Consider the following 17,843-nt stretch of genomic DNA (forward strand, 5'->3'; position numbering starts at 1 on the left):
AGACGGGTCCTCTGTCCTAAGGTAGACATTTCAGGGGAGGTCCCAGGGAAAGATCTTAATAGAATATTCAGCAACTTTCCAGGTGTGTCCTTTCAGGCTTGTGGTCTCCATTGATTGATTGGCCGGCACCAGGGCAGGGTCATTATTTAGTGCAGCTGGTCCTGAGGTCAGCCGGAGCTGGTTTTGTTGCTTATCTAGGCCTGGGGCTGGAATACAACTGAGGCACAGATGTTATCTCTAGGAAGGAAAGGTCAGGGGGTCCTACCCACATAACCAGCAACAGGCTAGGGGAGGAAAAGTCATCGTGGGTGCGAGGTTCCACCCTACAAGTGATTGTCCGTTGCTAGGCCCCTGGGGCTTTCCACCCTGGTGACCTTCTGTACAGGCCCATCGTCCTTGCTTTGCTCTTGTCTAACTGCCTATTGGTGGTCTGTGAGATCTGAAAGGTTGGCGACCACTGGCCTACAGCATAACTTTAGTAAAAAGTTTCGTTTTGCCGTAAGCAAGCCCTGTGCCTTGTTTCTATGCATGTAGGTTAACACACCTTTGAAATGTCTCTTTCAGACCCCTCAGAAGGGAATCTCGCTCATGCTCTCTCCCTGCCTCTCTCTCTAAAATCAATAAATTTAAAAAACAGAGAGCACTTAATCTTAACTATCCTGTAATCTCATCCCCACCTTGCTTTCTCCCACCTTCAGTTAATTGTCCTCAAATTCCCTCCTTAATTCCAAATGCATAAAAGAAGCTGCAAACTGTCACTCTAGGAAGCATTTTTCTCAGTCTGTTGAAATATTGCTTCCAGGTGTATCCGGTGGCTCAAATAAATTCTTTTATTTTAAATATGTCTTCATTGACTTAGAGAGAAAGAAAGAGGGTGAGAAACATCAATGTGAGAGAGAAAAACACCTATTGGTTGCCTCCAGCAACCTGGGTTTGTGCCCTAACCAGAAACTGAACTGGCGACCTTTTGGTGCATGGGACCACCCGTCTTCACAGCACCAGAAGGTTGTGGCTTCGATTTCCTGTGTCAACGTAAGAAACAGTTAAACCTATAAAGAATTTTTGTGAGATTATTTGAGCCAAATTATTGACAGTTGCCAGGAAGCAAAATCTCAACGGATCGAGATAATACTTCAGAGAATGGCCATTTTGTACCTTATTTTATGCATTACAATCAAAAGAGCAGACGTAAGTCAGTTACATGAAATCCATTGGTGATAGACCAGTGAGGGGAAGAAAGCAAAGTGGGGAAACCTCTGGGATTGGATGATATTGGGGTCCAACCCCAGCAGGTCCAGGGGTTCCCAAAGGTGTGGACGAGTCGGTGAAGAATGAAGGACACGGAGACAGCATTCAGTTGATCAGCAGCCTAGCCAGGTTCTAGCCAGGTGTTCTCTAGCCAGGTTCGGTCTTTATTGTTCTGTTACATCTGTATTTACACCAGTTGATTTTAATCCTATCCATTCTATTCCAAAGGTTAAGGCGTTTCTTATCTCCATTCCAAGGTCACTACTCTATTGTTCTCTTAAGGTACAAGGAAGTAACTGAAGGAGATTATCCTAAGTAAAGACTATCTATCTTAAGCATGTTTGTTCGTGGTTAAAGTGCTTAACTACCCGCCTGGCACTTAGTTAAGGGGTTTTACGGATTTATTCCCTTCCTTAGTCCTGTTAATCCCTAACTCCAGGGAAAAATCCCCACCTGGGGAAACAACCTTTCTCAAGGAGAGGTGACCTTGGTTAAAACACATAGCGCTAAGAAGGGGAGCAAACCTATTAAGAACATATGCCATATATGCCAGGTCCCTTGAAACATAAGCTGTGCAGATGTTTCTGCCCTGCAGCGACTATCAAGCAGCAAGGGTGGACCGGCTTCCAGCAAATTCCCCCATTTTTATTTTTTAAATGACAGCGCGTGTAAATCAGCGGCCACCTCTCGGATTGGGTTGTTTAAGACTCAGAAGAAGACTTGTTTGTGACTTTGCCCGCAGGTCAGTCCGAGGCTTAACCCTATTTCGGCTCCCCACAGGATGAAAAGTAAAATGACAGACACATATTTTTTGTATAGGTGGTACAGGATAGTTAACAGTCAACAATTAACTCAATAGCAATGAGGGGATTGGTGGTCTCTGCAGAGCGGTTCCTGTGCTATGAGGGGGTCCGGGAGAAGGAAAATTACTTTCACATTCCAATGATATATGTTACCTTAGATGCAAAAAGACAATAGGCTCAGTTAAGGTACAGATTGACTTTCTTCAGGGAAGATGCCAGCCTAGGACATGATCACCCACCATAAACTGCTTTTAGCTTAAGAGTTTTAATATTATACCATTCTTTACAGTTATTTTAGGCCTCTGAGATTGCAAGGCTGCCATGCAGGCCTCCCCTGAGCTTGTCAGATTAGCATGTGGCCCCTTTTTGTCCACACTGATCAGGGCACATACTAGTAACTAGGTTGTGGAGAGTTCCGAAGGCAACCGTTGATGTACCACTCTCTCTCTCACATCAATGTTTCTCTCCCTCCCTCCCTGAAAAAAAAAAATTCTTTACAGATTTTGACATGTCAACATAAGAAACTCATACCTAGAGAATTTTTGTGAGTTTATTTGAACCGAACTGTTGACAGTTGCCGGGATATAAAATCTCAACAAATTGAGAAAATGCTCCAGAGAATGGCCATTTTGCACCTTATTTTTGTACATTACAATCAAAAGAGAAAACGTAAGTGGGTTACATGAAATCCATTCGTGATAGATTAGGTACAGTGATGGCGAACCTTTTGAGCTCGGCGTGTCAGCATTTTGCAAAACCCTAACTTAACTCTGGTGCCGTATCACATAGAAATTTTTTGATCTTTGCAACCATAGTAAAACAAAGATTTATATTTTTGATATTTATTTTATATATTTAAATGCCACTTAACAAAGAAAAATCAACCAAAAAAATGAGTTCGCGTGTCAGAGGTGACATAGGTTCGCCATCGCTGGTAGGGAGACAGTTGAAAGCCAAGCAGGGGAAACCTCTGGGATTGGATAAAAAGTAAAAAGATACATCTTTTACGTGGGTGGGTACAGGATGGTTAATAGTCAACAGTTAACACCATAAAAATGACAATGAGGGGATTTGTAGTCTCTGCTCTGGTGTGTTGATTGTGCCCTGAAGGGTCTGGAAAAGGGGAAGTAACCCTGACATTCCTACGGATGTTATCATAGATGCAAAAGACAATAGGTAAAGATTGACTTTTGTCAGGGATGATTCTGGCCTAGGACATGATTACCTGCTACAAACTGCTTTTAGTTAAAAAGTTTTCATTTCATACCATTCTTTGTGGTTACTTTAGGTCTCTGAGTTTGCAAGGCCTCACGTAGGCCTCCCCTGAACTTGTCACAGCATGTAGCCCCTTTTCATCTGCAGATGTTTCTTACATTGACAGGATTAAAAAAATAGAGAATAGTTAATATATAAGGAAAAGACATCGTCAAGGATAAATTATCAAATTATAACAACATTTTAAAAGACTTTATCGAGGGGATTTCTGTCACACAGACTTAGGAGGAGAGAAGGAAAACAAGCCAAGTTGTCTATCAAGTACTTACCTATACTCATTTATCGGTAACAGATACATGAGAGATGGGAGGTAGATAGATAAAATACAAGGTGGGGCAAAAGTAGGTTTACAATTCTTGAGTACCTAAGAGTTTATTCTTGTATTTTCCATACAAACAACTGTATATTTTTATTTGTATATTTTATATATAAATGTGAGTATATATATAATCAGCTTCAGGCTGTAAAGTAGAAATACAGAAACAAAATTTTAATTGTAATATGCAGTGGAAGATGGGCATTTGCTGTGCAATTTCAGCTTTGTCCAGGAGAGGGAGCTGCGAAACCACAAATAGTGTCATGGTTTCCTGAGTTTTTGCTGGTTATTTCTCAACTGAGGAAAGGAGGATAATAGGGAACTGGGGGGGAAAATGCTATTGAATTTTGGATAGAGAAGTCTTCTGAGTGAGCGATTGTCTCCCACACTGCAGCAAGAATCAGGATGAAACCTTTCATTCTTTTTTTCTTTTTTAAATATATTTTATTGATTTTTTACAGAGAGGAAGGGAGAGGGATAGAGAGTTAGAAACATCGCTCAGCTGCCTCCTGCACACTCCCCACTGGGGATGTGCCCCCAACCAAGGTACATGCCCTTGACCGGAATCAAACCCGGGACCCTTGAGCCCACAGGCAGATGCTCTATCCACTGAGCCAAACCGGTTAGGGTGAAACCTTTCATTCTTAAATGAACCAGTTAGAATCCAGAATGTGTTCATTGTTTAATGAAAGATGGGTTTGTGTTTTTAAAGTTTGCACAATCAGAAACCTAAAAAGTAGGTAATTTTTGGCAAAAGAGCAGTGTTCAAGTTTCTCAGTACTTCAATAGCTTTTAAATTCTTAATGACAAAAGACAAATGCGAGTACTTATATTTTATTAAATATAATACATTCATTGGTTTCCTCCTGTAAATTTCACTTACCGTTTCTGAAGTTGGACAAGTCCTGCTTAAATACCCAGCAAGGCCTGTGGGGACCCAATTACATGTTCACATGCACACATCCTGTGCAAGTGGGGTCTGCCTGCTATATTGTTTCACATTACCCAGACAATTCAAGGAAAGGGAACAGCAAACAGCCAGTAAACACATGTAAACACATTCATCCTTGCTAGTAACCAGAGAAATGCAAATTGAAATAAAAAGGAGATACCAGTTTAGATTTATCATATTGGCAAAAATTTTAGAGTATTTAGGCACCTTCATGTACAATGGAAGAGTTGAAATTGTTACCACACATCGCAGAGCAATTTAGCACATAAAATGAAGTTAATGATGCCTATTCCCTGCAGTCCAGCAATTCCATTCCCATTACGTTGAAAACCTGGCTGCACATTACACTCATTATCCCAATGCGTTATCAGCCCACCACCCTGTAAGAAACTCTCACCCATGTGCATAAGGAAACAAATTTTAAACTATTCACAGCTTCCTACCTGGTTTGGTTTAGTGGATAGAGCATCAGTCTGTGGACTGAAGGGTCCAAGATTCCATTCCATCAAGGGCGCACACACCCAGGTTGCAGGCTCAATCTCTGGTCCCGGTCGGGACACGTGCAGGAGGTGACCAATTGATGTCTCTCTCACTTCGATGTTTCTCTCTTTCTCTCCCCCTCCTTTCCACTCTCTCTAAAAATCAATGGAAAAATATCCTTGTGTGAGGATTAACAAAATATATATTCAGAGCAACATTGTTTATAGCAGTAAAAAATTGGAAACGACATAAATGTCCATCAACAGGTGAATAGAAACATGAAATGCATATAATCATTCAATAGAAAACTAATGAAACTGTACAAACTACAGTTACCTGCAGCAACATGACTGAATCTCCCAAATAAAATTTTGAGAGCAGGCAAAAAACGCATCCAATGGAATTCTACACCACAGTTAAAATGAATGAATTAAGCCTATATATAAATCTTGCATTCATTTTCTATGGCTGCTATAAAAAAAAATTACCAAGAACGTAATGGCTTAAAACAACACCTATTTATTACCTTTACCTGACATTTCTGGAAATCAGAAATTCAGAATGGAGTGCACCGGGCTAACCTCCACGTGTCTGCAGGGCGGTGGGCTTTCTGGAGGCTGTATGGGTGGAACCCTTTACTTGTCTTTTCCAGCTTTGAGAGGCAACTGGCCCTCCTTGGGTCCTGGCATCCTTCCTGCACCATCAACGCCACCAACATCATGCCAAGCCTTTCCCACGCTGCTCTGCCTTCCCTTCTCCCCTTCTCCCTCTCTCTTTAATTTAGAAGAACCCTTGTGATTGATTGGTTACATTGCGCCTACCCACCCAGAAATGCAATGTAGCTCCCTCCTTTAAAGTAACCTCCATTTCATCTGCAACCTGAATTCCTCTCTGCCCTGAAAGGTAACATAGTCACAGGTTCCAGGGATTGGGATGAGGACATCTTGAGGTGAGTGCAGGAAGCTGATCCATCCTTGCTGCTCCACACAGTCACTGCAGGGAAGAAACATCTGCACAGCATATGTTTCAAGGGACCAGGCGTATATGGCATATGTTCTTAATAGGTTTGTTCCCCTTCTTAGCGCTATGTGTTTTAACCAAGGTCACCTCTCCTTGAGAAAGGTTGTTTCCCCAGGTGGGGATTTTTCCCTGGAGTTAGGGATTAACAGGACTAAGGAAGGGAATAAATCCGAAAAAACACTTAACTAAGTGCCAGGCGGGTAGTTAAGCACTTCAACCACGAACAATCACGCATAAACTACATAATCTTTACTTAGGATAATCTCCTTCAGTTACTTCCTTGTAGCTTAACAGAACAATAGAGTAGTGATCTTGGAATGGAGATAACAAACGCCCTAACATTTGGAATAGAATGGATAGGATTAAAATCAACTGGTATAAATACAGATGTAACAGGAGAATAAAGACAGAACCTAGCAACAGAACTGAGCTGGATAACCTGGCTAGGCTGCTGATCAACTGAACACTGTCTCTGTGTCATTTCGTCTTCACTGACTCTGTCCACACCTTTAGGAACCCCTGGACCTACTGGGGCTGGACCCCAACAACTGGCGCTTAGATCCTGAGCAGCACGGACAGGGTTACAGGGAGGCAAGATGGCAGACGTGCTGGATCTTCACGAGGCCGGCGGCGAGGATTTCGCCACGGATGAGGATGGGGACGAGAGCATCCACAAACTGAAAGAAAAGGCGAAGAAGCGGAAGGGCCGCGGCTTTGGCTCCAAGGGCTCTCGAGCGCGGATGCGAGAGGATTACCACAGCGTGGAGCCGGATGGCGAGGAGCCCAGGCCCAAGCGCTCTGTTGAAGGCTGGATTCTCTTTGTCACCGGGGTCCATGAGGAAGCCACGGAGGAAGCCATCCATGGCAAATTCGCAGAGTTTGGGGAAATAAAAAACGTCCACCTCAACCTGGACGGGCGCACGGGGTGCCTGAAGGGGTATACTCTAGTTGAGTATGAAACATACAAGGAGGCCCAGGCTGCGATGGAGGGACTCAATGGCCAGGATCTGATGGGACAGCCGATCCGCGTGGACTGGTGTTTTGTTCGGGGTCCACCCAAGGGCAAGAAGAGAGGTGTCCTGGCCGGCGGCGCAGCAGGAGTCCAGACAGGAGGCGACGCTGACAGGTCCTCTGCTGGCCAGGTGTTCGCTGCAGCGATTCCATGTGACCACGCAGCCTTGGAGAAGTAGGACCGGGGAGGAACTCACTGTTTATATTGAATCATTTACCCTCTTGCTTAGTGTTTTGGAACTTGGGGGGGATAGGGGAGGGGGTTGAATTATAAATAAATGTTCCGTTTTTGTGTTCTACATTTAAAATTATTTTCTTGCTCTAACCTTGCAAGCTCTGAAGTGCCCTTCACCGTAGGCAGTGTGGGACACTGGGAAGGTACTTCTCCCAGTGACTGAATTCAGTGAGTTTCTACATGAGACATAGTCTGAGTCCCAAAGAGTCAAAGGAGAAACACTGCTCAAGGGATTTCTTTTTTCTTGGAAGCTAAGAGAGCAGGGGTAGAAGTGAGATGTTTTCAGGATATTAACGAATAATTATTCTGTTCCTGTATACTCTGTCCTGAGCAAATGGATGTTACAGGAATGTTTTCTTTTTGTTTCTCCTGCCTGTGCTGCCACATCTGTTTGTACCTCCAGCTGTTGAAGGGCTTAAATCTCCTATGGGGCATTCTCCCAGATTCTCTTTCCCTAAAGGAGTCTGTACAGAGGTCTTGGTGCCCACTTTGGCAGCCAAGGGTGAAGGCCCCTTGGAGATGATCCAGAGGAGCACCGATGAGGCCAAGGAGAAGAAGAGGAGGCTGGGAGGAGCTCCAGGTAGCATTCTGGGAGAGAACCAGCGAGTAGTGAGGTGTTCCGCAGAGGACAGAGGTCAGCAGAGTCAGCAGGGCTGGTTGCAGGTGCACAGACACGGGGTGATTGTCTAAGGAGCGGCAGAGGGCCAATTCGCTGGTAGGTTTGGGATTTAGAAAATACGCTGCCATTCAGAACCACTCAGCTCCAACCTGAGTATAGGGTGACTTGATGGGTGGGCAGTGAGATGGTGCTCTCCCCTACAAGGAAGAGAATGCTCCAGACCCTCTACTCCTTCGATACTTGGAACTGTGTGCTCCTTTCCCCCATGCTGGAGAAAAGTTTTGATGTTTTTTTTTTTCTTTTTCTTTCCTATTTTTATTAAATTCAGGGAGAAAGGGAGTGGGAGATCCAGAGAAACGTCATTGATCGGCTGCTTCCGACACACCCCCTACTGGGGATAGAGGCTGCAACCCAGGCATGTGCCCTGACCGGGAATTGAACTGTGACTGGTTCATAGGTCGACACGCAACCACTGAGCCACGCCGGTGGGCAAGGTTTGCTTCAGGTGCTGTGCTGTATGAAGCTACTAAGTCTACTTTAAGACATCATGGTGTCCCAAGAGTAAAGGAGAATACTGATCACATTTCTCCTAAATCCATGGCCACCTACCTCAAGTTCAGATGATGGCTAGAGGTTGGTTAGAATTGGAGGCATTCAAGAAAATTATTAAATAAATAAATAAATAATAAATAAATAAATAAATAAGTAATAAAAAGAAAATTATATGCAGCATTAGTGTGGGGAGCCGATATAGGGTTAAGCCTCGGACTGACCTGTTGGCAAAGTCACAAACTGGTCTTCCGAGTCTTAAACAACCCTCCCAGAGGTGGCCGCTGATTTACACGAGCTATCATTTAAAAAATAAAAAAGGGGGAATTTGCCGCAAGCCGGTCCATCCTTGCTGCTCGACACAGTCGCTGCAGGGAAGAAACATCTGCACAGCATATGTTTCAAGGGACCTGGCGTATATGGCATACTGTCCTTTATATGATTGCTCCCCTTCGCACTATGTGTTTTAACCAAGGTCACCTCTCCAAGAGAAAGGTTGTTTCCCCAGGTGGGGATTTTTATCAGTAAAACCCCTTAACCTAAGTGCCAGGTAGGGTGTTAATCACTTTAACTACGAACAATCACGCTTAAGCTACATAATCTTACTCCCTAGTATGGAGATAAGAAACGCCCTAACCTTAGGAATAGAAATTGATAGGATTAAAATCAACTGGTATAAATACAGATGTAAGAAGACAATTATCTCAGAACCTGGCTGGAGAACCCAGACAGAACTTGGCTGGAGATCCTGGGCAGAGATCCTGGCCAGCCTGCTGATCAACTGAACGTTGTCTCCGTGTCATTCCTTCTTCGCCGACTCCGTCTACACCTTTGGGAACCCCTGGAACTGCTGGGGCCGGGCCCCAACAATTTGCCACAATGTATGACGCAGACGAGGATATGCAATATGATGAGCATGATGACGAAATCACCCCAGAGTTGTGGCAAGAAGCATGCTGGATTGTAATCAGTTCCTATTTTGATGAGAAAGGCTTGGTCAGACAACAGCTGGATTCTTTTGATGAGTTTGTTCAGATGTCTGTTCAAAGAATTGTGGAAGATGCTCCACCTGTAGACCTACAAGCTGAAGCTCAGCATGCTAGTGGAGAAGTTGAAGAACCGCCAAGATATTCGCTGAAGTTTGAACAAATTTATCTCTCCAAGCCTACTTACTGGGAGAGAGATGGTACCCCTACACCACTGATGCCAAATGAGGCCAGGTTACGAAATCTCACGTATTCTGCTCCACTTTATGTTGATATAACAAAAACAGTCACTAGAAAAGGTCAAGAACAACTTCAGACTCAGTATCAGAAAACTTGTATAGGAAAAATTCCAATCATGTTGCGTTCAACTTATTGCCTATTGAATGGCTTAACAGATCGTGATCTTTGTGAGTTAAACGAGTGCCCCTTGGATCCTGGTGGCTATTTCATTATTAATGGATCAGAAAAGGTTCTAATTGCACAAGAAAAAATGGCAACAAACACAGTCTACGTGTTTGCCAAAAAGGATTCTAAATACGCCTACACAGGAGAGTGTAGATCGTGTCTGGAGAATTCTTCCCGACCCACCAGTACTCTTTGGGTTAGCATGCTGGCAAGAGGAGGACAGGGTGCAAAAAGGAGTGCTATCGGCCAGCGCATTGTGGCAACTCTGCCATTTATCAAGCAAGAAGTTCCCATTATTATTGTGTTCAGAGCGTTAGGTTTCGTGTCTGACAGGGATGTTTTAGAGCACATTATTTATGATTTTGAAGACCCAGAGATGTTGGATATGGTCAAACCTTCTCTCGATGAAGCTTTTGTCATCCAAGAACAGAGTGTTGCACTAAATTTCATTGGCTCGAGAGGGGCAAAGCCTGGTGTCACCAAAGAGAAAAGAATTAGGTATGCAAAGGAGGTCTTACAGAAAGAAATGCTTCCTCATGTTGGTGTCAGCGATTTTTGCGAGACCAAAAAAGCTTATTTCTTGGGGTATATGGTGCATAGGTTACTTCTAGCAGCTCTGGGTAGAAGAGAATTAGATGACAGAGACCACTATGGAAACAAAAGATTGGATCTTGCTGGACAACTACTTGCATTCTTATTTAGAGGCACGTTTAAGAATTTGCTTAAAGAAGTCCAGATCTATGCACAGAAGTTTATTGATCGGGGAAAGGATTTTAACTTGGAGCTGGCAATTAAAACAAGGATTATATCTGATGGCCTAAAATACTCTTTAGCTACTGGAAACTGGGGTGACCAAAGGAAAGTTCATCAAGCCAGAGCTGGAGTATCCCAGGTGTTAAACCGCCTGACGTTTGCATCTACTCTGTCTCACCTGCGTCGTTTAAATTCTCCAATCGGTAGAGAGGGCAAGCTGGCAAAACCGAGACAGTTGCATAATACGTCCTGGGGAATGGTGTGTCCTGCTGAGACTCCAGAGGGCCATGCTGTAGGACTTGTGAAGAACTTAGCCCTGATGGCTTATATTTCAGTTGGATCCCAACCTTCTCCAATTCTGGAATTTTTAGAAGAATGGAGTATGGAAAATTTAGAAGAAATTTCTCCTGCAGCTATTGCTGGCGCAACCAAGATTTTTGTTAACGGCTGCTGGGTTGGAATACATAAAGATCCTGAACAACTTATGAACACTCTGAGGAAACTGCGGCGCCAGATGGACATCATTGTGTCTGAGGTTTCTATGATCAGAGATATTCGAGAGCGGGAGATTCGGATCTATACAGATGCCTGTCGTCTTTGTAGACCACTTCTGATCGTGGAAGAACAAAAGCTTCTGCTGAAGAAGAGACATATTGACCAATTAAAAGAGAGAGAGTATAACAACTACGGTTGGCAGGATCTCGTGGCCAGTGGGGTAGTGGAATATGTTGATACTCTAGAAGAAGAAACAGTGATGCTGGCCATGACGCCAAATGATTTGCAAGACAAAGGAGTAGCGTACTCTTCCACATATACACACTGTGAGATTCACCCATCGATGGTTCTTGGTGTCTGTGCATCTATCATTCCATTTCCTGATCATAACCAGTCCCCTAGAAACACATACCAGTCTGCTATGGGTAAGCAGGCCATGGGAGTTTATATCACCAACTTTCACATCCGTATGGATACGCTGGCTCATGTTCTCTACTATCCTCAAAAACCGCTTGTGACTACACGGTCTACGGAATATTTGCAATTCAGAGAGTTGCCGGCAGGCATCAGTTCAATTGTGGCCATTGCATCATACACTGGATATAATCAGGAAGACTCCGTTATCATGAATCGTTCAGCGGTAGACCGAGGCTTCTTCAGGTCTGTTTTCTATCGATCATACAAAGAACAGGAGTCTCAAAAAGGATCTGACCGAGAAGTTATTGAGAAGCCTACACGTGAAACATGCCAGGGTATGAGGCATGCCATATATGACAAGCTGGATGGTGATGGTCTGATAGCTCCCGGGGTCCGTGTATCGGGAGACGATGTTATTATAGGCAAAACAGTCACCCTGCCCGAAAATGAAGATGAGCTGGAGAGCACTAATAGACGCTATACCAAGAGAGACTGTAGCACTTTTCTCAGGACTAGTGAGACAGGCATTGTGGACCAGGTTATGGTAACTCTCAACCAGGAAGGATATAAATTTTGTAAAATAAGGGTACGCTCTGTTAGAATTCCACAGATTGGAGATAAATTTGCCAGTCGACATGGTCAAAAGGGCACCTGTGGTATTCAGTATAGACAAGAGGATATGCCTTTCACCTGCGAAGGAATCACCCCTGATATCATCATCAATCCCCATGCCATCCCCTCTCGTATGACAATTGGTCACTTGATTGAATGTCTTCAAGGGAAGGTTTCAGCTAACAAAGGCGAAATTGGTGATGCCACTCCCTTTAATGATGCCGTTAATGTGCAGAAGATTTCTCACCTTTTGTCTAATTATGGCTACCATCTAAGAGGAAATGAGGTCTTGTACAATGGATTCACTGGTAGAAAAATCACATCACAAATTTTCATCGGCCCCACTTACTACCAGCGTTTGAAGCATATGGTGGATGACAAGATCCATTCCCGTGCCAGGGGGCCTATTCAGATCCTTAACAGACAGCCCATGGAGGGTAGATCCCGGGATGGTGGCCTGCGTTTCGGTGAAATGGAACGAGACTGTCAGATTGCCCATGGGGCAGCCCAGTTCTTAAGGGAGAGACTGTTTGAGGCATCAGATCCATATCAGGTTCATGTTTGCAATCTTTGTGGAATAATGGCGATTGCTAACACCAGGACCCATACGTATGAATGCAGGGGCTGTCGGAATAAGACCCAGCTTTCTCTGGTGCGGATGCCTTATGCGTGCAAACTGTTGTTTCAAGAGCTTATGTCTATGAGTATTGCACCTCGAATGATGAGTGATTAGCTCTTTTAAAAGATTCCCAACGAGACACTTATCAATGCTTTTTGTGTCTTATTTTTATGATATGCTTTCTAAAATAACAAATAAATGTGTTACATTGTGAGAAAAAGCATTTTGTTCGTTTTGTTTGATGATATGCATGCTTTTCTGTAAATAGGTAATACATTTTTGTAGCTAGTCTTGAAAAAAAAATAATTTGGGGGAGCATCAGAAAGGAATAAAGAGAAATGGCAGGAGCAGAAATATGCGGAAATTGTTCTTCTCGTGAGTTTGATTTCACATGCAATGATTAAAACAAAAATTATAACATTATCTGATATTAAAGATAATGATATTTAAAAGTGAAAAGAGTAAAGGGAACGAAATGCAACCAATGTTTCTACTTTACTAAAAGTGGACTATGAGTCACATGAATATATTTTATTTTTTTTTTATTTTTTATTGCTTAAAGTATTACAGAGGGTATTACATATGTGTCCTCCCTGCCTTTGAGAATCCCCTGACCTCCCCCATCCCCCCCCCAACACGTATATATTTTAATCGAGCAACTTCAAAGAAAACTACACAAAACCATACACTCAAAAGCTCTACAATTAAATCAAGAAGGCCCCCTAAACATGTTCAAATAACCCACAGAAAGGCAAGAAATCATAAACTGAGGAATGAGACACAGAAGAAGCAAACAGAAAACAAATAATAAAATAGAAGACTTCAGCCTTAATATATCAATTACTTTAACTGTAAATGGTCTAAATACACCAATTAAAAAAAAAAGAGATTACTCTTCAGTTGCCTAAGAAGAAGGAATGAATGATTTTGGCAATTTCTGTCATACCAACTATCACATTGTTAATTTATTGGTCTCTGGTCTCTGTCATGTAACTTAAGTTTTAATTTCATTATGTGTTTATGATATTATTCCATTTAATTAATACCCAAACTTTACATCGCACAATCATGTTGACTGGGCTCTGTGACTTTTACATGGTTCTCCAACTGGGACTTATTTAAACAAGCAACAAGTCCTAACATTTCAAAGTAAAAATGAAAAAAATCTAGCCTGAAATTTCTGAAAAGTGAAGAAGTGAGTTTCCAAGGGTAAATCAACTGGTAATTTTTGTAGCACTGAGCAATTTCTATGTCCCTTCTTTCCCCTAACATATCAGTGCAGGATAGCATATAAAAATTGTCAAATGCAGCCCCTGATATGGGATTCTAACTAAGCAACACTACTTATAAAAATTATATTTATTTGATTTAAAGGGCTCATCAATCCACTATCCTCGGTACTGGGGACTCCCAATGCCCCCAGAGAACTATGGAACATTAAGGACATTTTCATGAAAGAAAGATTGAATTAAAATAAATAAATAAATAAAAAAGGGGGAATTTGCCGCAAGCCGGTTCATCCTTGCTGCTCGACACAGTCGCTGCAGGGAAGAAACATCTGCACAGCATTTGTTTCAAGGGATCTGGCGTATATGGCATACTGTTCTTAATATGATTGCTCCCCTTCCCACTATGTGTTTTAACCAAGGCCACCTCTCTGAGAGAAAGGTTGTTTCCCCAGGTGGGGATTTTTATGAGTAAAACCCCTTAACCTAAATGCCAGGTGGGTAGTTAATCACTTTAACTACGAACAATCACGCTTAATCTCCTTCAGTTACTTCCTTGTACCTTAACAGAATAGAGTAATGACCTTGGAATGGAGATAACAAATGCCCTAACCTTTGGAATAGAATGGATAGGATTAAAATCAACTGGTATAAATACAGATGTAACAGGAGAGTAAAGACAGAACCTAGCAACAGAACCTGGCTGGAGAACTTGACTAGAGGACCTGGCTAGGCTACTGATGAACTGAATTCTGTCTCCGTGTCATTTCTTCTTCGCTGACTCCGTCCACACCTTTGGACCCCAACAGGTGAGTGCAGGGCAGTAGGGGTATTTTCCTGCCTATCACAAATCTAAAAAATAATATACAAATAAGCTGGGCCAGCATGGCTCAGTAGCTGAGCATCGACCTATGAACCAAGAGGTCACAGTTAGCTTCCTGGTCAGTTCATATGCCTGAATTGCAGGCTCAATCCCCAGTGTGGGGTTTGCAGGAGGCAGCCAATCACTGATTCTCATCATTGATGTTTGTATCTCTCCCTCTCTTTTCCTCTCTGAAAGCAATAAAAATATATAGTTTTTAAAAGACAGCAAATTAAAGTGTGGCATGTACTATATGATACTATTTATATAAAGTTTTAAAAGAATAACAACCCCCACAGGCCAGGGGATTGGGCCTCTAGTATGCATATAAGATCTTTAGTTAATGTCTTCGCTCCCTCCCCCCTCCCCACTTTCCCCTTCCCTTTGAGATTCATCAGTTTGTTCCATGTTTCCATGCCTCTGGTTTCTGCTCCTGCGTTGAGCATCTGCGCCTTGGTGGTCAGTGTGCATCATAGCTACCAGACAGTCGGACAGTGGGCTGGTGAGCCGGTCGGCTAATCACTTGGGCTCTTATAGATAGATAGATAGATAGATAGATAGATAGATAGATAGATATCTGTGTATACCACAGCTTGCTCACCACCACAAAAGTCTAGTTACTATCCATCACTATATATTTGACCACTTTATCCATATGGTATCTGAAAGCCCTGAGAAAATGTTAAACTAGCCGCCACATCCTATATAATAAAAGGCTAATATGCAAATCGATCAAACAGCTGAATGACTGGTTGTTATGATGTACACTGACCACCAGGGGGCAGGTGCTCAACGCAAGAGCTTCAGTGCTAAAGACCCCTGTGGGGAGTGGGCCTAAGCTGGCAGGCAGACATTCCCTGAGGGATCCCGGACTACGAGATGGCTCAGGCCGGGCTGAGGGGACACCCTCCCCCCCCTCCAGTGCATGAATGTCGTGCACTGGCCTCTAGTTAGGAATAAAGTAACAAAATATTTCTTAAAAAGAAAGGAAAACTTTGGTAGCAACTTACATGGTGATGAGGTTACGGGTGATAATTATAGTATTATGCATCATAAGTATACATGGTACACATATATGTGTATTTAACTTTTTTTTTTAATTAGATGCATTTAAAAATATATTTTATTGACTTTTAGAGAGAGGAGCTCTAGCCTGCAACCTGGTCATGTGCCCTGACTAGGAATATAACCGGCCATGAAGTAATTTAATAAACATATTTCCTGAGTTGCTAATGCCACCCCTGGCAATGGGGCTTATTATTCTATTCCCTGGGGCTGTGTCCATTAGCACTTGCTCTGTTGCAAATGCCAGAAAACCCATTTCAAACCAGCTTAAAGAAAGACATCAACAACACAGAGGAACCTGCTTGCTCATAGGAACAAAAGTCCAGCAATGTGGGTGAAATCCAATAGGGATTGGCCTAAAGCCTCAAACCCTGGCACCAGCTATAGCTGCATTTCTCAATTGTACACTGTCTCTGAATTCCCCACCCCACCCCCCAGGGTGGTACTCCTGGTAGAAGGAGCCTCAGAAACTCAAACCACTAAGTCCACTGGAGAAAGTGTCTCTTCCTCTATCTTTTCACTGAAACAGAAGCTTCCAAGAGCCTTATTTGTCTCCTCTTATCACTGGATCGCTGGCATCTACCACGTTGCCTGTGCATGGAATTTGCTCAATAGACCTTCAGTCAGTTATAAATAAATAAACCTCAGTAATGCTAGTGAATTCACTTTCATTTATTTCATTTTTAATTTGTATTTAAAAATAAAGATGTCATTGCCCTGGCCAGTGTGGCTCAGTTGGCTGGGCATTGGACTGTGCGCCTAAAGGTGGCTGGTTCCATTCCCAGTCGGGGCACATGCCCAGGTTGCAGGCTAGAACTCCTCTCCGTAAAAATCAATAAAAATATATTTAAGTCCATCTAACTTTTAAAAATGTATGTTACATACACATATGTATATGTGCATCATATTTACTTATGATGCACAATGCTATAATTATCCCCCATAACCTCATCACCCTGTAAGTTGCATCTACTAATGTTTTCCTTCCTTTTTAAAAAATATTTATTTTTATTTATTTATTTTTAACATATTTTGATTTCAGCGAGGAAGGGAGGAGAGAGAGATAGAAACAGTAATGATGAGAGAATCATTATTCAGCTGCCTCTTGCATGCCCCCTACTGGGGACCAAGCCCACAACCCGGGCATGTGCCCTAACGGAATGAAAACGTGACCTCCTGGTTCATAGGGCGACACTCAACCACGAAACCACACCGGCCCTGCTGTTTCTGTTTCTGATGCCTGGTTCTTCCTTTCAGACATAACCACTACCCTGAACTTTATTTATCATTTTGTTGTCTTTTATTTTAGTTTAAAAGTATATTTGGACCGAACCTGGCTTCTTCACCGGAGGAGAGAACCAAGATGGCGGCATAGGTTAACGCCGGAGTTTGCTGCTTTGAACAACTACTTCAAAAGTGAAACTAAAACACGGAACGGACATCACCCAGAACCACAGAAACGCTGGCTGAGTGGAAGTCCTACAACTAGGAGGAAAGAGAAACACATACAGACACTCAGAGGAGGCGCAGTGGTGAAGTCAAATTCTGAGGTGCGGAGTGCGCGGAGCGGGCTGGCGGCGGAGGGCGCGGTTGTTGTTTTCAATCGGGAGGGAGTCGCAGACTCTGAGCACCAGATCCGGGCGAGTCTTTAGGGACCCAGACTCAAACGGGAGAAGCGGGACTGTCTGGCTTCGGTCAGAGCGAGTGCAGCTTTCTCTCCGAGCTTTGCAGCGGGTGCTGGGACTCAGAGAGGCAGAGCCCCTGGGGACAGGACTGAGAGCCGCCATAACTGCTCTCTCCGGCCCACCCTGTTGATCCTGTGCGACCCGCCCCGCCCAAGCCCTGCACGGAGGCATTTGCCGGATAGCCTCAGGCAAAGGCTAGATTAGCACCTC

At 43.2% G+C, this 17,843-nt stretch overlaps 1 protein-coding gene and 1 pseudogene across 1 annotated transcript; both read left to right on the forward strand.

Annotated features, from left to right (window-relative positions):
- The first annotated feature begins 6,651 nt into the window (after nt 1–6,651).
- LOC132227859 (RNA-binding protein 8A-like) lies at nt 6,652–8,221 on the forward strand (annotated as a pseudogene).
- A 1,159-nt stretch (nt 8,222–9,380) lies between these two features.
- Nucleotides 9,381–13,069, forward strand: LOC132227861 (DNA-directed RNA polymerase II subunit RPB2-like). The gene has a single exon (XM_059683486.1). It carries the CDS (start codon nt 9,388–9,390, stop codon nt 12,907–12,909), a length of 3,522 nt encoding a protein of 1,173 aa, XP_059539469.1. The 5' UTR covers nt 9,381–9,387; the 3' UTR covers nt 12,910–13,069.
- Nucleotides 13,070–17,843: the final 4,774 nt, after the last annotated feature.

Source organism: Myotis daubentonii, chromosome 2 (genome assembly GCF_963259705.1).
Source record: "Myotis daubentonii chromosome 2, mMyoDau2.1, whole genome shotgun sequence".
Taxonomy (NCBI): domain Eukaryota; kingdom Metazoa; phylum Chordata; class Mammalia; order Chiroptera; family Vespertilionidae; genus Myotis; species Myotis daubentonii.